The 22,382-nt window shown below is 36.1% G+C and overlaps 1 protein-coding gene across 1 annotated transcript in view; it reads right to left on the bottom strand.

The window, feature by feature from the left end:
- Window positions 1-17,794: 17,794 nt before the first annotated feature.
- clmpa (CXADR like membrane protein a) overlaps window positions 17,795-22,382 on the bottom strand; it is a 57,850-nt gene continuing 53,262 nt past the window's right edge. The window contains exon 7 of the mRNA XM_079410430.1: window positions 17,795-21,113. Coding sequence (XP_079266556.1) covers window positions 20,765-21,113 — 349 coding nt within the window. The 3' untranslated portion in view covers window positions 17,795-20,764. The remainder of the gene's footprint in view (window positions 21,114-22,382) is intronic.

Genomic DNA, 22,382 nt, shown 5'->3' with positions numbered 1-22,382 from the left:
TGAGCTACACAAAACCTTGAAAAATACACCAGCAAATCTAACATCATTCCCAAGAATGTCAATCGATCCTGCTTCTTTTCATTATATTGTTTACGCTGTTGCACTACAAGCCGTTGACTTATTTATAGTATGCCAATATTTTCTAACAAACTCTTAGTAATGTGCTTCAAAGCTTTATCTTTGGGGAGTCTCTTTTACTGGCTGAGGAACATCATGCCACTGGATGCTGGATTTATTTGGCAGATGGCTGCTCCAGTCTGTTTTGTGTGTGACAGTTTTCCCTCACCACACCATAACGTTCCTGATGTATTCATTCAGTACAGTGGAGTGAAAGTATGTGCCAACTGGCCTTCTTTTTGATTCTGAATGAGAATGTTGTGCTATTAAACGTCACTGATGAATGATCAACCACTCAAGCAGACTGACAACACCTGTCTGTGAGTTATGCCATACAAGTGTGTCTGTAATTAACACCTTCACATCCTGTCTTACGAGAATAAAAATAAACACTTCTTGTTTCGTAGTGTCAATTAAACACCAAACTGTAACCTCCTTATGGTCACATTGAGATATGGAAGAATTTGTATTATTTATATATATATATATATATATATATATATATATATATATATATATATGGAATACTTAGTTTATATTGTAAACAAAAGATGTTTCCTTAGAATATTGTCATTGTCCTTAAAGGCTTAAAGGGACAGTTCCAGACAGTTTGTCTTGTGTTGTCTTGTCTATACAATGAAAGTCATTGGGGTCCAATGTTATTCGGGCTCACATTCTGCAAAATATCTTTTAAGCATACAAATTTTTTAGTTGCAGAGTTCGATAGGTATTGGCAGGAATAGCCCACACATTCATCTCCAGCCTCAAACTGTGCTTTTTTTTAAGCTCTTGCTCAAAAGGTTATGTAAGGACTTACATAAAAACTACGTCCAAGTGCAGTGGATGTGGGTGTTCAAGTTCATTCAACCCAATGGCTTTTACAGTTTTGTTCATTACTTACAGAAACATCCTCCACCACTACAAAATAACTGGAATACATGCTCAGTGAAATGAAATAGAAAAAATCCCTAATCTGTTCTTAGAGCTTGTGAAGTACATGTTGAAAGGAATCTTTTTAAATAAAGATATAATCAATGATTAAAAGAAAAATGGTGTATAAGCATCAACAGACCTTTTTTAACATTAAATATCTGTAACCTACCTGTACGTATGTGAATTCAAACATCTAACCTGATTTCAGAATCGTTTAATCAAAGTAATGAATCTTACAACAAAATATTATGAACTCCAGAGTATCAGCATTTAAATGAAATATGACCAGTGTTAAATGAAAAACACAGAAATCGAGAAGAATTGAATTCCTCATAACTCTGACTTCATCTTTCACTTCTCAGTGACTATAAATGTTGAGCTGAGATTTCAAAATAACTCACATAAAACTATAGAACGATCGCATCAACCCCAACACTTTCACAAACTATACTATGCCATTTTAAACAGTCATTCATAATAAACGATTCTTGCACAGAACCCACACACAATGTCAGGTGCCCTTTGAAACCCATTGAAATGTAACCTGAGCGGTTAAAAAGAGGGAAATGATGCCCAGAGGCCCTTCCTGGGTAATCAAAATAGGTTTGTGTGAATAATTTAGCAGTAACAACCACAAAAAAGGGCCCAAGTCACGGCATCCGGAAGACTGGACAAGACAACACTGTATAGTCTAAACAGATAAATACAAAAAAAAACTAAAAGTGAGCTCACAATGTTTAAGACAGAAGATAATGAAGTGTGCATTGCATTTTGTATGATAGTATGAGCCGATGCACTGAACAGAGAAAAGAAAAATAGAAATCATCTAATAAGGTAAATGCTCCTGACAGCATGTGCACTGAGTGGGAAGTCACTGCCAGTTCACATGTCATATCCTGTCATAGACATGCCAGTCACTGTGTCATTATGTCATTGATGTGCCAGATGAAGAAAATTTGAGTGTTTCCAAGGGTTTCCGACTACTCAACCATTATATGCCTTAATTACACACCCTGAAAACTACAAGCACCATGTTATATTGTTCTTCATCTAAAACTATTTTAACCCTGCAATACATTACACGGGGGAAGTCGTGGCCTAATGGTTAGAGAGTCGGACTCGTAATCCAAAGGTTGCGGGTTCGAGTCTCCTGCCGGCAGGTATTGTAGGTGGGGGGAGTGAATGTCCAGCGCTCTCTCCACCCTCAATACCACGACTGAGGTGCCCTTGAGCAAGGCACTGAACCCTCAACTGCTCCCCGGGCGCCGCAGCATAAATGGCTGCCCACTGCTCCGGGTGTGTGTTCACGGTGTGTGTGTGTTCACTGCTGTGTGTGTGCACGTTGGATGGGTTAAATGCAGAGCACGAATTCTGAGTATGGGTCACCATACTTGGCCGTATGTCACTTCACTTCACTTCATTATTTTTTTTACATTACAAAAAGAAAAAAAAAACATCAGCATTGTTTTTTTGTATTATTTATTAATATTTATTTTAAATACACACACACACATACATACATATATAAGCTTTTATTTTAATATTTTTGGTTTCAGTCACTTTAGTTTAAGTAATTTTGTTCATTTGTCACTTAATTTACTTATTTCAGTTTTAGTAATTTTAGTACTTTTATTTCAATCAGTTGCCAAGGTAACGTTTCTAATTTTAATCTAAGTTTTAGTTTTTCATCTAATATGCTTATTTAATTTTACTGCAGCTTTATTTATATAGTTTTATTTTCAGATATAATGTGAAACAAAACATTGTATAAAGAACATTACAAACATAATTTTTCTGAAGAAGAAGAAAAAAAGAGACACACAGCAACTCAGAAATAATCTATTTAGCTGTCTTAATTATTAATAAAAAAAATATAATAAAAAAATCTAAAAGTAATGTACATTCTTGCAATTATTTTTCAATAAGAGAAGGTAAATGCTCCAAAAAAGAGCCCCAAATTTTTTCAAAAGATTTTGGTGATTTCCTAACATTGAAAGTCTGATGTGATGTTTTGGGAACTTAAAAAAAGGAAACTTTGGGAGTCTCCAACCATATGAACGAATAACACATTAGAAGGGGAATGTGTGAGAACCTAAAAATGTCCTGGCATGAGCTGTAAAAGAGTAATGGTCTGCGATGCAATTCTTTGTTTAGTCAACCTTGCATTTAAAAAAACAAAGCAGCCTCGCTCTGGAATACATGATTGCTGGGAGCAGAAGTGCATTTGAATACGTTTGTCAATTCTGAGTCACGCTCAAAAAGACCAGGCTCACTTTAGAAAGCCACTAGTTGGTAAAATGCTGTGGCATTAAATCATTAACTTTTAATGAAAATATGCAACTACAATGCAGAAAATCATCAGAAATGCCATTTGTTTGAGGTCATTTTATAAATGAGCTAACCTGGAGCACTTAACAGCAACAGCATTGTGAAAAATCAGTGTTAATTTAACACAAAGCACATCAAAGGCAAGAAGAGAATGTAAAAATATTGTCAGCGTGAGTAGCGAAATTGAATTCAACCGTTAGAGGCGTGTGATGTCTAAATGTTATGAAACGGTCTGCCTGTAGAGAAATCCAGGTCTATTCAACACCAGACGGAATATTACAGGACAAGTCATTGACTGCATAATAGCACTATTTTTAACTGTTTTTACCCATAAAATGAAATGCAGCGGGGGTCAAAACAACACTGGACAAAATGGAGAGGGGGAAAAAATATTCCATAGAAACAAGAAAGTCATATAGGTTTGAAACAACATGAGGGTGAGAGTAAATAATGACAGAATTTAAAATTTTGTGTGAATTTTTTTTTTAAATAAATGTCTTTAAATAAATAAATTGAACCCTATAGATATTTAAATAAATGAACCACCCCTACAAAAAGAGTCTGCACAGAAAGTCTATGGGAAAAGGCCAAAATAAAATACATATTAAAATACACATCATTTAGACACTAATAGCCAAACAGTCACAAGACTGTATGTGTTAACATGAGGTTGCTGTGATATAATTGCTTATCAATGTTGTCTACAAACTTATATCCATTTAACTTCTGTTAGAACTATTTAAAGCTTGTAAAGATTTGCGCAATTTGCACAAGGATACCATAAAGTGTTTAATGTACAGGAACCTTACGCAAAGAGAAATCATGTCAGAAATGCATAACCAGACATTCATATGACTAGAATATTCTCACCAATTAAATAATCATTTAGACAAATTTTGCTCAAATAACCTGAACTATTAATATGTGTATTTATTTATCATTGAAAAATGTAAACTATATTATCGCCCAGCTATATATTAAAAGTTGGATATACAGTACATTCTACTTTAACAGCATTGTATACTCATGTGAAGCAATATATAGCAAATCTCAGCTGTGTGGTTGTTTTAATCATAGCAAAAATGTAAACTGTATTATCGCACAGCTCTATATACTGTAGTAGAAAGTTGGATATACATTAAATGAAGCTTTGTCGACATACACTGCCGTTTAAAAGTTTGGGATCAGTAAGATTTGTAAAAGATGTGTCTTAAAGAAGTTTCATATGCTCAAAAAGGTTGTATCTATTTAATCAAAAATACAAATAATAATGTGAAATGTTATTTTAATATACTTTAAAATGTAATTTATTTCTGTAATGCAAAGCTGAATTTTCAGCATCATTACTCCAGTCTTCAGTGTCACATGATGCTTCAGAAATATTAGAAATTGCAATAAAATTTCACAATATTAAATTTTTTTCTGTATTTTTGATGAAACAAATAAAGCCTCGATGAGCATAAGAGACTCCATTAAAGTCATATATACTATATACTGCTTAATGCTTGTATCTTTGTAAAATGTTAACTATATTATCCGCCATATCTTATCTGCTAAGACATGAAGATATTAAGATATTCTAAACATTAATGTCATGATTTTTTGTTAAGCTGATTTAAAATAATGTATACTGTAAAAAGCACTTTATGAATAAACATTACTTGGACAAAAACATTTCTGCACATTTAAAGCCCTCCAGAAAGCCCTTCTGTTGAATGTCACATCACCAGACTTCCACCATTGAAAACATCCTTTGAGTATAAACAAAACGATAACGATATGAAAAGGCATTATCAAAATGATAAGCAATGTCAGAGGTGCAGTGATATCTATCTCAGGTCAACTCATCTGCATGGATGCAGGACCGTCCCTGTCTCCGACAGCTGTGCAGCCGAGACATGGACACAATGACCTCAGCAGGAAGCCACAGACATTTCAGGGACAGAAACATGTGATCTCATGAATATGGAAGAAGAAGCTGCCAGAGGGTTCGAAATGTGTTTGCCCAGCATGATGCTGAATAACGCAGAGTCTCAAAAGGCTGAAGAGAGATGGAGAGAGCGATAACGAGCCAAACAATAAAGTCCATCAGAACAATACGATGCTTTTTATGGATACAAGACTTCACAGGGCATCGGACGAATTCTTGACACTGTCTAAAAAAAAAAAGAGGACAACATCCTCTTCCTCCTCAGGCAGTTGCATGTTCCATTCCTGAGCTAGCAGAAGATGGTTTAAAACATGCACTTTATTAAAGATGTGCATGAATTTTCAAGTGCTATAGACAGATTGCATTCCAGAGCAGTGGAGGAATTCACTCTGAAGTCATGCTCCATCAACACACACACACACACACACACACAGAAGTGAAAGTGAAGTCCCACAGAGACATGCATGTCAACACCAACCCTATAAGCTTCATTTACATGCATACAGTAACCTGGACATGCACAGCATTTGGATAAAAAGGCTTTACCTTTACCTGACCCCAACCGTGTGAAACAACACATCAACGTGTGCGCCAACAGCCTCCACTTTTCTGTCCACACAACTGAGAGGTCGCCATCAAACTGCATTAAGCCCACACGGAGAGAAAAGGTGCAGCACTTATTCACGAGACACTGAGCACACGTCATGCTGCTGCCCAGTCAGCGCAGCAATCTCTCCCTCTCTCCCTCTCTCTCTCCTTCTCCAGGTGTTCTGTTCTCCTTCCGTTACTTCTCTCATAAACACACTTAAACCTGCTGGGCTCTGTCTCTCTTTTATGGTTGCACAGCTGCCACTCAGGAAGTTCACAGACATTTAGAACACGCACAAATTATTATTATTAATATATATATTTTTTTTGAGTTAGAAAAAATCATACATTGAAGACACTTGTAATTTATTTAAAAAATGTAATTCTATTTTTTTTTTTTATTATTATTAATTATTATTAATTGCCAATTGTTTTTATTTTTTCTTGTTTTTGGAATAAACCTATTTGTGAGTTTTATGTTTTAAACAATTTCCAATAAATAAAAATATATTAATACAATTAATAAAAATTAAATGTTAGTAAATAAAATATGAATACATTAAATATATTAAATAATTACATTATTTAAAATGTTAAAATTAAGATATAAAATAAATATTATTTGAAAATATGTCATATATATTTACATAAATATATATTATACTGTTTTTCACATCTTGTTGTAAAGGTCCACTCAGTATTTTTTTGTTGTTGTTTATTTTATTGCTGTCAGTCCAATAGATAAATGTTGAATTTATACTGTCCTCTGCTGATTTTTTATGTGTAACTTTTGAACTTTTAATTATTTTTAATTCTGGAATTTAAAAAAAGTAGATATTTTAAAAATACTGTTTATTTAAATGAAGTTTGTAGTGTGCTATTTTTCAAGAGAGTGTCAAGATCTAAACAATCAAAGACAGACATCTCTCATAAATGAATTCAATTAACAGAGGCATTGACTCCAGAATCCCAAACCGAATCCAAAAGTCCTCACACAGCTCTAAGCGTCCTCACGCGGTTTGGTTGGAATTGGTTCATTTCTGCGATATGGGTAGACTGACTCTTCAGGGTGAGACAGAAATAAGTTGGCACCATTTAAAAGAGTTTCAAGTATCTGGGGATTGAACGGACATATTCAATTGAGCCCTTTTAAAATGTATTAAGCAGAAATACGTGCACGCACACACACACACACACACACACACACACACACACACACACACACACAGAGTCCAAAGTATACACAGAGTCTGAAGAATCTGAAGTAACATTAGGATGCAGATCACAACATCAGTGTTGAAAATAAAGGCATGAGCATCTCTGAGAAATTTCTTGGAAATCTCCCAGCTCCCAACGGGACTAAAGCTCCAAAGAGGATCTCAAACACACAGCAAGCCCTTTTAAGATTTAGTTCACCCGTCATTTACTCACCCTCATGCTGATGACTTGTTTTCTTCCATGGAATACAAAAGGAGTTGTCTAGTAGATTGTTCTGCATATTTCTCTATACAATGCACTGGAATGCACCATCAAGCTCCAAAAATGACTGACGGAGGAACAGATAGTTTTCATTTTAGGCTACTGTGGCATAAATCCCTATTCATGCCACAGTATATTATACAGCTACAGATGGTGAGTTAGAGGTTTACAGTGAGCTTGACTTTATATTGAGGACCACCAAGACGGGATTGTGAGCGTGCTAAAAATAGCAGTCTGTTGTTGTAGGGTGTTACAGATTTTGTGCAGACCTGTCACTTCTGGGTTAACAGTAAACTCAGGAGATCCTGGAGCAAAGCTTTAACTGAAACCCTCTATTGCTTTATTTAAGAGCATTTCCCTATCAAAAGGAACATGTCCTGATATTAAGAAGATGCTCTGATGTGCACACGTTGACTCTGAAGGCCAGGATCTCCCCAGTGAACTCAAAACTGGTGTCACAGTCACAAGAGTTGCATTTACTGTAGAAACCGCTCAGTGAAGGATTAGGTTTATTTTTGCCTCCAACCAAGAGTTTCTCTTCAGATGTTGCTGAAGCTTGTTGATATTTCCATTGTGTAAATAAGGGAAGTGTAACTGACTTCAGGCTCTACGGTTCAACCTTATTTCCACCATTAGCATATTATGATAAACAGAAGCCCACACAACGTTCCTTCTGCAGCTCAGAGGCGGACCTGCCTCTGCCTTCACTTCTGCCAAAAAAACTACTGTTGGCAGGTAATTAAAGTGGCATTTATTATGCACAAAAGAAAAGAAGCCCATTAAAAGATCACAGTGTTTAGGAGCTTCACCGAGGGTGGATATTTCTCTCTCTGTCTCTCTGATCGAGAGAAAATAAGAGTTTGTTCTCATCCTGTGCCTGGTGGCTTTTACCTACATGTACAAAATCCCACAGCAGCCCAATAAAAATGTCAAATGTAAATATAAAAAAGAGAAATAAAAACACTATTGTTCAAACGTTTGGAGTCGAAAATGTTTCTGAAAGATGTCTCCTCTACCCACCAAAGCAATATTTATTTGATCAAAAATACAGTAAAAACAGTTATACTGTGAAATATTATTACAAATTAAAATAACTTTTCTATTTTAATATATTTTTAAATGTAATTTTTTTTACTTTTTTATTATTTTTAAAATGTATATTATAATGCATGATTAATGCTTTTCAGTTTAACGTGTTCAAGTAGACTTAAAAATTTCCGGGATTTCACAGCATGAAACTGTAATATTTCACAGTGAATTACATTATTATCACTTTACAGGCTTTTACTGTGATTTTCACAGTATAATGTTGTATTCGGGAATTTTACTGTGAAAATAATGTAGGCGGAGCAGTTACAGGAAACTACTGTGAATTCCTTCCCGCCTGTTCTCATCAGAGTCCAATGGATTCAGCGGTAAGTGTTGAAATGTCAAAATAAATGCCTTTTTTTTATATGATAGTGCATGTAATTTAAAAGTATTAACCAAGTAGAGTTAGTTGTAGGTTCTGTTGTCACTTGTTAGAGGTTAGCTTAATTGTGTAGGTTTGAGCGCACCAATTTTTTCAACCATAAACAGACATTGGTTGTAGTAATTGTATAGTATTAAGTTAGTAGCTAACTGTGAGACATTAGCTAATATTTGGAGCCTCATTTCGATTTATCTCAACTTTTCTTAGTGCTAACAGCAATCTCTTTCCCTTATTAACGTTAACTGGGCTTCTTCATAATTTTCTCCCCTGCTGTGTGTGTGATACGGAGTAGCCTTTGTCTGCTTCATGAACTGAAAAATGAAGTGCATATATATGTATATACAGTGCCCTCCAAAAGTATTGGAACAGTAAAGACAAAATTGCTCTGTTAGCTGTGAAGTCAAGACATTTACAAATATGATTAAAAGATGAATATGAGACAAAACTACAGAATGTCACATTTCATTATTGGGTGATTCAACACATAGATGTTTTAGCAGCTAAGAAGTTCAGCACTTTTAGAGTTTCATCCCTCTATCTGATGTGAGCATAAGTATTGGAACAGTTGCCTCACAGGTCTTTCTAAGTGATCAGCTGTGTCCTGTTGCATTAATTCTTCAGATATGAAAAGCAGGGAATGTGTCGTATCAGTTATATCCATTACTTCTGTATTCTGAATCTTGCATTCGATGATGACACACACAAACCAGGATGAAGATGAGGGAGCTGACTTTGAGAGAAAAGCAAGCAATTTGGATGCTAAAAGAAAAGAGGAAGTCAATTAAAGCTATAGCAAAAACAAAGGGCATGGAGAAATCAAGAGTTTGGAAACCACCAGCAACCAACAATGACCTGATCGGCTGAGAAAACAACAGTAGTTGATGACAGACAAATCATAAAAGCTGTGAAAATGAACCCTAAAAGACATGTCTGTAAAATCACCAACAACTTCCAGAAAGCTGGGGTGATGGGAAAGCAAAAATGTGGAGAAAAAAAGGGAACTGCAATGATCCCAAGCATACAGCCTCATCTGTAAAGCATGGTGGAGGTGGTGTCATGGCATGGGCATGCATGACTCTCTCTGGAACATATATATCTTGCATGTAATTTAAAATTATTAACCAAATAGTTAGTTGTAGGTTCTGTTGTTATGTTGTTAGCGATTACCTTGCACAAATATTTAACGCAATTAACGCAGCATCCATTTTTTCCTGGCATCCCTTTGGATAGCGTTACAGTAGACTACAGTATATGAACACATTTAGTATGACAAGTTGCAAATAAGAGCTTAAAAGATAATATAAATGTACTATATTAATATACAATTAATCATGATCAGTTACAGAGAAATGTGTGATTAATTAGTTATTTTATAATCGACTGTTGTCTTATTATTTCTTGTATGTTTTCTTAAAATAAAAAATAATTGTTTAAAGTTCAGAATTTGTTCAGAATTTTTTAATGAATAAAAATGTCAAACGAACAGAATGTATTTGTAATAGACATCTTTTGTAACATTATAAATGTCGTTTACTGTCACGTTTGATCAATCCCTTTCTGAATAAAAGTAATAATTTCTTTAAAAAATCTTATTGACCCCAAACTTTCAAACATTAGTGTAATTATCGTGGTACCTTATTCTGTTCTCTATGGTTCCATGGTCCAGAGGATAGTTAAAAGTTTTCCAGCTCCGAGCAGCTCAACTCACTCGACGTCTTAAACGGGATTGGATCAGACAGCATAATCTTATACAGTATCCCTCATGGGGTGATGTGTCTAAAGCTTCCGACACGTTAAAATCCTGTGAAATTAAAATGTGAAATTTATAGTCAGCCACCACCGGCGTTAAGCTTAATGCATGAGATAGCGTTTGCCTTTGGGGCCTGTGGCACATTCATGAACTGAAAAAAGGGAAAATGACACATAACAGCGTGACCACTTTCACCCAACTTAGAAATGACACCATCAGTGAAGCAAAAAAAAAAAAAAAGGCATCAGCTTTAACTCTGAAAACAATGATTAAAAACATTACATTGTTTTACATATTTTTAAAAACCACCAGAAGTGGATTGAGAAGAAGCATTGGTGCATCTCCGTGCTACTCTCAGCCTCGAGGGCCGTTCACAATGACAGTGGTTAAATCGATAGAGGTCATAGAGTGCTAGCAGCCCTGAGCTTCACTCCCATTGATAGCTGCTGCGCCACATTTTTGTGCATTTGCGTAACACATCAGATTGACAGCTGTCACTGAAAAATACCACTTTTCTTCTGTAAGATTCTGTTAAATAGCTCAAGTTTGATTATGCAGCCTATTCATAATTTTGCTGCTCTCTAAAGATGACGCATTATGAACATATAAAACACTTTAAGTGCTATGCAAGAGGATAAAAGCCTCTTAGTACCACAAACACCAAAGGCCAAGATAACTTGGAAATTTGTGGGTCGACCAGCTGTGTTCAAATAACACTGGATGAATGTGTGGGTCACCGGCCTGATTCACCATGATGAAAATGCCACATGCATGCAAAAACACAGTATTTTCTGCCTCTGGCCCTCCTTTTATTTCTCTTTACACCCATATGGATGTATTTATCCAGTAAAAATGTATGGAATAAATGTAATTCTTGTATAGTAACATACCTCTAAAGGTGTTGATATGACGCCAATCAAGGTAAGCTCAAGTATTAAGTAACTATGTATAAGTGCTGCCCTCTGGTGTCCCTTAATGAAATCTACTGTAAATATTGTTAGCATATATACTGTAAATTAGCTAATCACAAGATTGAATTTCCTCCTTTGGCACAAAGTTTTATATTTTATGTAGGCTGACATTAACTTATTAGACAGACACAAAGTAATAAAAACCTAAACCAAAAACAGAGTCCTAAAATGAAATTAAAAGACACTATAAAACTCTGTATACTTTATTCATTATATATGATGACATATTTTTTAAAAAACCCAAAACTGTATATATGTGTGTGTGTGTAAAATATTTACATTACCTCACCTTAAGTTAATATTTAAAAATACTAACAATTTATACACTAATAATTTGTAATCTTTAGCTAATCTCACTATAAATATCCATTCATACTGCCAGTAAATTTTTATGTTTTAAATAATTAATTTCAGGTGAGGTAATGACTACTCTAAATGTTAATATAGGGCAAAAGAAAAAAATGGCAAAAAAAAAACCTACATCCCTAAATGAGATATTTGCATATCTGCATTTCTAGATCACTAATCAAATAATCATAACCAAGTGCTATTAGTTGATCAGTGAAGCATTCATGGCTAAAGTGAGGCTGCTGTCCATGGTGCTGATCTCTCTGTTATTATCTGTGTGTTATCTGGAATGCTGAAGGTCCCTGGGAGAGGTGGGTTTCTCAAGGCTCTCTGCTGAATCTGACTCACAAAAACTCATCTCGAGTCTGAGCAGCTCTTAAGGACAACCGGCATGACTTGCAAAACAGCGACTTTATTTCATATTCATCATTTTTGCCTTGATAGAGATCAGTCAGTCCTCTGCAAAAAATTAAGCCACTAAATTATGACAGACACACAGAGGAACAGAGTTCTAGAAAAAGCAGCACAACTCTTTTCCTGCTCTTCTCTGTTGTTTCTACTAAAAAGGACTAACAGATTCCAGAAAGACTCATTATCTCTTTACTGTCTAATGCACACACTGCAAAATATGATATTGCTCCAAACCACAGCCAGAATATGTCGTCACCCATGTCTAATTCGGGCAGGACTGTGTTGGGTGTCTCATAGAGGTCACAGGTAATGGACTAACAATCAATAACGTGCATAAAACTGTAATGGGCTGCAATGCGCAATGGGTAAAGCGAGCCAGAATGGGCCTCGGGAAATAACGATCCTAACGATTTGATTTCAGTGTGTGTATGGCATCTTTTTACAGTTTGGTCATAAAGTTTTAAAATACTCAAAATACTCTGTTAATAGATTTTGCTGAGCAGCTTCTGCAAAGGAGAAAGGTTGCTATGGTACTCTGGATGGTTGCTAGGTGGTTTCGTAATGGCAAAGGCAAGAGAGAACAAAAGCCACAAGTCTAATTACATAAAAATGTTATTATGAAAACCTAAAAAAAAAATGTAATTGTGAAATAAAGCTCGAAATAAGAAACACATGTCACATTGGGTTATATAAGGTTCCAATTGTGAGACATAAAGCTGCAATTTCACAATTAAAGATACGTTTTGGTCATTTTATTTTTCCTGAAAATGTTGAACTGAATTTGATTACACAGGGTATAACTTCCAAACAAACTTTTTGATAATTTTAGTACTTTTGGGGTATTTTTTTCACCTTGTTACACTTACAGCCAAAAAACAAATTGCATATAAATTTATTGTTATGCTATTTTATTACCAAATATTGGATTCAGTCTTTTGACTATATATCAACATGCTCACCAATCAAGACCGAGATGGATGGATCAAGTGCCTGAAATGTATCTGTACAAGTCAAGTTCCATCCTTTAGAAAGCCTTGTCATGATGCATCAGCCTTGGGATTCTCTGGAGAGAAGCCAAGGAAACGTCTTCTACAGGAGCAGATATAATGTCACGCTTTAACCAAAGCATGCTGTCCTTGAGTTGCTTGGCAATCTGAATGAGAAGGTTACAAGAACGAATGAGCTAGGTAAAACTACAGGCTATATCCCAGTAAATTAACCATCTGATTTAGCAACGTCTGACCGATGATGACTTCAATTATTTGGTATAATGTGAAGTTTTGTTCGGTATATAAAGTAGGTAATCAAGCTAATAAAAGATGTCTGCTGCTCCTGCTGCCTCCTTCACTGTAGTACTACAGAGCCAGCAGCATGTATAAGATTTGTAGGCCACAATATTATAGTACAAGGACAAAAATGTGTTACTAAACCATCTGATTTTCACTCTACATTTCCTGATAACAAATCCAAACACTGTCAGGATATAGTGAAAACCAGCACAATTCTTAAACATAGAGAGTACAATGAAGAAAAGGCCCTTTTGCAATGAATGTGTCACAAAGGAGGTGCAAGTTAAAAAGCTTTGAAATAAACAGTGAATAAAATAATTGATGTACAAGTATTTAAATTAAATCTTGATATATCAAAACTATTGTCATACGTTGTCAAATTGTCAAAAGAATGATAATTACAATATGTGTCCATTAATCTGACCTGTACTTTTTAAAATATATATAAAAGAACAAGTTATCATACTACGTTATAACATTTTAAATGATAAAAACTAATGATTTGAAGGATCGAGGCAAAAATTGGTAAAGGTTTAAAATGACAATTATTGGCATTTTAGTGGGTGTCTTTTATAAATCATGGTAAAAAAAATAATTAAATAACAAGGACACATTCTCATGTATGGGGGGGGGGGGGGGGGGTGAAGGTTGCATGAAGGTTAACACTGCATTGGAGGCCTTCAGGACCACCACAGCGTCCATCATGTGAACCCACAAACTCGCAATGAAGGTCAGATGGACTGATTTCATACAAATCTGATATGTACATCTGCCTCTGAAAACGCTGCAGCTCTCGCTCCCTCTGCAGTGTCCTCTAAATACACCGGCTCAGTGGTTAATCAATCCCTACATGCTGCCTGTCTCTGTGCTTGGAATCGAGACCAGCACATAGTTCCCTTTGGCTGTAAACCTCCGAATCTGTTCCATGGACAGCCACCGCACTGAGAGGTCATCGCCGATTCCAAACCAGGCTGAAAAATAGGAGCTTAGCACATGTTTATTTACAGATCTACTAAAAGCAATTAATTAAATATTCCGCTAACGAGGTTTTGGAAGTCATCTTGATCATTTGCTGTAATTGCTCGCAATCTAATTTCAGCAGATTGCTTCTGCTCTTCTGCAAGCACAGAATGTTTGGACACCCCGCAGATTTAATAAAGCTGCAGAGATTGAAATGACTTCAAAGATGACAGAAAAAAAAAATCCATTTAGAAGCTTTACTCTTATTCTGTTTTTCTTTTTTGAGGGTTCAGAAATTTAATGTGATGCTTGAAAGGGAAACAAACGGAGGATGAGTGAAAGGCTTGTTTAATGGGTTTAGGCAAAAGTCATTAAACTTTGTAATTTAACAGATAAAGGTCCAGATGCCAGCATGACTGACACTTGACAAAATTATTGGTGTTTGTCTAAACCGAGACCGTTTAACTCTTCCTGTATCATCAAAATCAGCCTTAATGCGACTGAACTCATTAGATACTCAATATCTGGAACACTGCACTGAGTTAGAGACAGTGTGTCTTACCTCTGATGTTTCCTCGAGCTGAACGGGGAGAAGGAGGGTTTGCTCCGCCGGGTGGAGATGCTCCTGGGCGGGCTGCTGTCCTCCGTCGCCTCCTCCACGTTTAGCTGCGGTATGATCTGACCACTAACTGTACAAGCCATTTTCCTCGACTGCTCGTGTAAAGTGCATCTAACCTCTAACCGTGAGATGGAAAGTTCGCCTCAGGACGAAATGAGGACGGGAGGTGCTGTTTGCAGACCTGGACATGGGCTGGACTGCAGGGGCTGGGAAACTGGCGAAATGATTCGAATCATTTGTGATTTCAAGAAGTGACACTTCGTGTAATCCTGCGAACTCATAAAGAATTAGCCTATATAGGCTACATCAGAGCGTCTTGATGAAAGACTTTTGTGTGATACCAGCAGGATAATCCTAAATGTATTACTTTATTCCATACACTCAACATTATTGTTGTCCCTGTCCCACAAGTCTCAGCGCTTTAAAGCGGTGTCCGAATCGTAAGCGAATTGTTCGTGTGATTCGAATCTTTTTAGTGAATCAGTTCACATAACCGTTCTGAAGGATTCATTGAAGAATCCAGGTTTAGCGGTTCTTGAGTCTGATTCATTGAACCGAAAATCCTATCGATGAACCGAGCGACTCTTTCGGACACGTTTGATTGGTAATAATCCGAGAACTGTTAAGTAAGCATGTATGAGGCATGTGAGTGTTTTTTTTTGTAAATAAAATATTTATTATTATTATTATTAAAATAAAAGGTTTGTTGCTCAATTTAACGTGTTCTTTTTCAGTTAAGAAATGAAAATGTGTAAATTAATTTCATCATTGTTCTGATACTGTAATGAATCGTGGCTGCAACAACAGATAGGCTATGTACACATGGAATTACAGTATAATAATCACTTAAATTAAATTTAACATGAGACTGGTTTATTTAGCTCATGTAATAGGCTATTTCACGCGATCACGTGCTGACGTAAATCACAACTGACTCTTCTGAATCGGTTCTTTGAGTGAATCTCTCAAAATAAGTCGGACTTCCAACTTTGTCCAGCAAGAATCCACAGCGAATTAAGACAAAAAATGATGGCTGTTTGGTAGCTTCGCAAGGTTTAGCTGTGTCAAAACGTCTTTGACAAATGTGACCCTGGACCACAAAACCAGTCATAAGTGTCAATTTTTCAAAATTGAGATTTATACATCATCTGAAACCTGAATAATTAAGCTTTCCATTGGTGTATGGTTTGTTAGGATAGGGCAAAATACACTCTATTTGAACTATTTGAACTATACAAACTATTTGCAAATCTGGAATCTGAGGGTGCAAAGAAATCAAAATATTGAGAAAATCACCTTTAAAGTTGTCCAAATGAAGTTCTTAGCAATGCATATTACTAATCAGAAATTACGTTTGGATATATTTACAGTAGTAAATTTACTAATTCATGGAACATGATCTTTACAAAATGTCCTAATGATTTTTGGCATAAAAGAAAAAGCACTAATTTTGGCTATTGCTACAAATATACCCCAGCAACTTAACTGGTTTTGTGCTCCAGGGTCACAAATGTGTTCAATTACTTTCCTTAAAGCTATATGCACAAGGCCAAATCGCTTTTTAAAGGTATTCTAGTCTTTGACTAAGCTGGTATTTGGGAGAAGGACATTTTTATAAATGGCCAAAAATATTCGTAGTTCAGGATGAGTCATTTTGAGGCACTTCCCATAACAGTGACTGGAAATGTTCAGTCTTCTAAAGATTGAATTTGTTGGTACTACACTATAGAGCCACAAAACTCTTAAGTCACTCTTCATGAATCGAATACAAACCCTGTTTTTTAAAAAATAAAAAAGGAATCATCACAGAAATTCTAAAGATTTCTACTACAACTAGGCTACTATTAGCTATTACATACCTTACAATCCATCAACTTTTAACCATTAAAAATAGTTTTAGCACACAAAAATAGCTATATATAGACTGTTACACTAGACATGAATGCTCTTTCCTTCCCACATGCTTATGTTTTATTAATTCCCAATATTTTATAGACCTACTGTTGATTTTTTTTGATACAAGTGCATTTAAATGCACACTGTGGCCAGTAGAGGGCACAATTCCACTAACACTGTAATCAAGCATCCTAAAACTCTTTTCGAGATCATTTAGTGAGGAGGAAGGCGCAAAACGGATTTTAGATATTTCAAAACATCGATTGAAAAAAAAAAGGATTATATATTTGTATAGGAGATTTGGGTCAGCAGCGTGAGATGCTCACAGGCTCTGTGTTAATGATTTGTCAGACTGCATACTGATGAATATGCCTGAATCACAATGAGACAGAGAACAATTACACCACAATGGAGGGATTAAGGAATGAATAATTAACTTCCTTTCTTCTTCTTTTTTTTAAGCCCATAAGACACTCCAGAAACTTGATCCAAACTACTGTTCGACTCTCAACTACGAACAGGAACACTTCAGATAGATGGCTGCCACAGAAAATATTTTATTTAATTTTTTCCAGACAAATGTCTTTAAATTTGCTTTGAGTTTGGATTTTGATCCCTCCACAAAGTCAAAAGGCAGCTTAACAACTTTTGAGAATGGAAACCCCTGAAACGTATGTGCAATGAACAGAAAATGACACCATTTTCATTGGCTTGCCACTGAATGCTTTATTACAAACCAAAAGAAAATCATTAAGATACTGTACAAATATACATTTGTAATGAAGAAAGGAAATATGTACAATGTCATTTGTCATCAAATAATAGCCAGTAATGTTAAAAAAAAACCGAGCAACAGAGGGAAATGGCTCATGGTTTCCTTACTCATGCAGTCAAAACACCAGACAAAACTACTGTATAGAGAGCACACAGCTGTAGAAGTGCAAAGAATGAGTTCATTCAATGTTTATTCGGTATAATGACGTATAAATACAAAAAGTATTTACATTAGTAACATTTGAACCAAATCCCTTTAATAATGCGATTCTTAGTATATAATGTACTGATATTAGCACTGAGTCAAAATATTCATCTTTCTCTAGCTATCGGCGTCATGCAGGTCCATTGTTTAGATGCACATTCTCTCAAGCAATTTTATGCAGGGTGTTTAACATTAGAGCTCAGCATTCAAACTGTTCAGCTGTGACTGACCGAACACAAACTCAACTGAACCATGCGTCTCAGCACATATCAACAGCAGGAACAGCGGGTTGCGATGAAGTACTTTGACTAATATTACTTCATTTTCTCAATTTCCCTGCATATGGAAATAGACTTCGAAGCCGGGGAATCGACCGGGCAGTGGGTTGAAGCTAAATCATTGGAACCGGGTGCACATTCTGTGTTCTTTTGCATTGGCCTTAAGAGTTGTGAAGGATTGGATTTAGGTAAATAAGGTCAGACTTTGGTTCCTTTACCTCCTCCAGCATTGACATCTAAGTCTTATTCCATGCAGAGACGCTTATTCCCTGGTTATCCGGCAAGAAGACATTGTTTTGTCCTTAAGGGTGACCTGTCACTTTGAATATTTTCTGATATCTTATTCGTCCATCTAATTCATTTCCGAAGACGTAAATAACAAGAATGTCTCTTTGAGGGGAGGAATCCATGTTATGGTCCCCTGCTGTTCACTAATGTGGACTCAAAAAGCACATTTTTCCAGCTGGGTCTGGGTATGAATGCATCTATGAGCATTAGAACTCATCAAACATTGAAATCTAAGAGGGAAAACAACTGAATAGAGAAAATATATTTGCAATGGCATTAGAGTAACCCGGATATAACTAGAATACAAAAAAGATTAATGTATATAAAAATCGGCACTCAAGAATTGAAAGCTTCTAACCTACTGCAGTTACAATAATGTCTTTTTGCTAAAACAGCAAAAAAGAAAATTAATCTTAAAATTGAATTGTTGAAATGAGGAAAAATAAAATAGTCAGCTATACAATATCGAACACATTCAAAGCTCATTCGCAGGCCCAGACAAAATTTGCTGACTTTTTTTTTCTTCATATTTTTTGAATAAAATGACATACAATGTCTTAAAGTGAGCAAAAAGTACTACATTCTTATTGGTAGTGGAAAGCATTAACAAATTAACCATAATATTTCATAAACAAACACACAAAAATGAAGGGTTATGTAGAGCAGTGGCCTCAGCAAACTTCCAAAGTGGCCACAGGATGACTTAAAATTATTTAATTATATTGAAATGATTATTATTTTTTTAAATCAACAATTAAAATACTAAAAACACACTTATGAAAAACAAATCAGGGCTGTAAACTGTTCCCCCCCCCTCTAAATAACTATTGTTTCTATTGAAGAACATATTTGAATGTTGGATCTTCTGGAATCGCAATAACAAATTGTGGTTAAATAATTTAATTTAATATAACAGCACTCCTAGTTTATGCTTATAAAAGTTTTGAAACAAAAAGTGTTGTCGTAATTTCAGCAGACACCCAGCTAGCACAACAATTATTTAGAACATTTAGCTGATGTTCCAAGTTATAAAAAGGGAGGTGTTATTTCTGAATGTTAAGGGAACATTCCATTTTATAATTTTACAAACATTATGACAACAAAAAAAACTGGATTTTTCCACATATGCATGATTGTGTGTGGGCCTGCTTGTTTGGTTTCATCAGAATCATTTAGACGCTTTAGATCCATATAAACCACCACAGAGTAAGCCTGACCCAACCTCATCACAATTGCATCCAATGGGATGCGCCAACCAGACATCTGATTTCAATTGCAAATGCCAAGAGCCAAAGCATTTCCCCACTGAGACGATCAACCTCATTACTGAAGATACTGTTTGAATTATCCCGAAGAATGTAAATGAATGATTTAAAGGGAATGTGCACACACGTTACGAATGAACTGAAATATATGGATTTCCTATAAATACCTCTTAAATATGGAATACGTCTATTCATATGGAATATTTATAGCTTTAATGAAGAACAAAGAAATTTATTGTTACTGTTTATGTCGTAGTGTGTTGATTTCTCCTCATTCTGGGCCAATCGCAGCGTCTGTGCCCAGCAGGTGACCTGCCATTGGCTGTTGAGGTGTGATGCCCACTGGGCCGCCTGGCGAATGCCGATTGGCTGAGGAAATGAGTGGCAGATGTGAATCCTCGTAGGGGCGGACGAGCAGGTGCCGGAAAGAGTCCGCTTTTGTGAGTTTCTCCTCCAGTTCTGTAGCTGTCAGTTCAAACCCAGCGAGGACGGGAAGTGTGCGGTCAGGTAGACAGGCTGTCTGTCTGGGTAAAGGCAGAGTTGTATCTCTGTTCATATCTGCCTCTTTTGTTTGCTCAAACCATCATCATAACACAAGGCACAGCCCTCCACAACCACCCCCCCCCCCCCTTCCCTTTATACTCCACAAGGGGTCTTCTTTCACTTCAGTGTGCACATAAAAACAACAAAGGCATTTATTTTACCAAGAAGTCGAATCTGTTGAATCAAAAGGCCTGACCACCTGGGTTTTCCGCAGGGAATTGGAAATCCTTTGGGAATGTTCCTGATACCAGATGTGGGATTTGATACTCGGTGTAGTGTGTATTTATCTGTTTGTGTGTATGTTTAGGCCATTTATTATTCCTACACAGTCTGGAATGCCTTGGTTTGGGCAGGAATCATCACTGGTGTGGCGCCCATCCTCGCCAGGTTCCCTGGGTTGAGCTTTGCCGGGCTGGCTTTGGGGCTACTGCCGGGCTCCGGAGGTTTGGGGACCACATGGTTGTACGGCGGTGGGACCGGAGGGAATTTTTCGGGCTGCCCGCTTTCTTTAAGGGCAGCCACGACAGGCAGTCGAGGCCTGGGCACACGGGGGGCGCTGTTGTGCACCATAGACTGAGTGGAGGAGGCCCCTGAGCGAGAACTACCAGATCGGGAGGAGGAGAGAGAGTTCGGCTTCACCAGTTTGGCTTTGGGAGCCTCTGCATCTTCCCTTAAAACATAAAGATAGAGACTGTGAGATTCTTTATCTGGCTCGGCCAGTGCACTGCAGACATGCAGTCTTGTATATATTTAATGTCTATACTCTAGGGGCCTTCAAATAGCTGTGCCAAATTGAAAGTGTTATTATTCAGACAGCTAGCTATAAACATGTCAGCTCCCTCAAAAACATTTTATTTTCAAATTGTTCATCCTCCAGGACAGTAGTTGACTCAAAACTACATAATGCCTGTTATTACAGCCTTTTCCTGGAATGCTGTGAATGCAATGTGCATTTGTGTTAGCATATAAATTACAATGTGACTCATCAACACAAAGACATGAAATAAAGTTCCACATAAAGTATATGTATAGTATGTATAGGATACATGTATTCCTTTTATGGTCAAAAAATACAATATGATAAATAAATCAACATCTTGCAGGGACTGTCCACCCAAAAATAAAAATTCTGTCATACTCACCTTCTTGTCTTCAAATAAGATATTTTCAAGAATGTTGGTAAACAGTTCAGGTTCCAATTCACTTGATACATTTTTTTTTTGATAATGAAGTCAAAGGGGACCAAAACTGTTTGGTTACCAAAATTCTGTTCCATATAAAAAACAGGTTTTGAACAACATGAAGGTAAGTAAATGATAAACATTTTCATTTTACGTTGGACTATTCTGTAAAATATACAGTCAAACCAAAATTTATTCAGACACCTTTAACATGTCTCACATTATTACAGTTTATTTGCTATAGTTTAGAAAATGGTAATAAAATATGTGACCCTGGACCACAAAACCAGTCATAAGTGTCAATTTTTTTTTAACTGAGATTTATACATCAGCTGAAAGCTGAATAAATAAGATTTCCATTGATCTTTGGTTTGTTAGGATAGGACAATATTTGGTCGAGATACACCTAATTGAAAATCTGGTATCTCAGGAAGCAAAAAAAAAAAAAAATACTGCGAAAATTGCCTATAAAGTTGTCCAAATGAAGTTCTTAGCATTGCATATTACTAATCAAAAAATAAGTTTTAACTAAGTCAAAAAAATTATGTTTTGATAAATACACTAAAATGTAAAAATACCTTTAAAAGGTACTACTGGCTAACAAGTTTAGGGAAAATGACTTCTGCAACACTGGGTCCTTGTTATGTATGTCTTTAACCTCAGTGAGAGCAGTGTATATGTGTGTATCTCGCTGTTGTCTGCATTGGTAATGCTCACTCATCCTCCAAACGTGCATAATTCATCCTGACACCCGCAAA

The sequence above is a fragment of the Barbus barbus genome, assembly GCF_936440315.1.
Source record: "Barbus barbus genome assembly, chromosome: 47".
Lineage (NCBI taxonomy): Eukaryota > Metazoa > Chordata > Actinopteri > Cypriniformes > Cyprinidae > Barbus > Barbus barbus.
The sequence above is the reverse complement of the archived record's forward strand: the minus strand, read 5'-3'. Positions and strand labels throughout refer to the sequence as shown.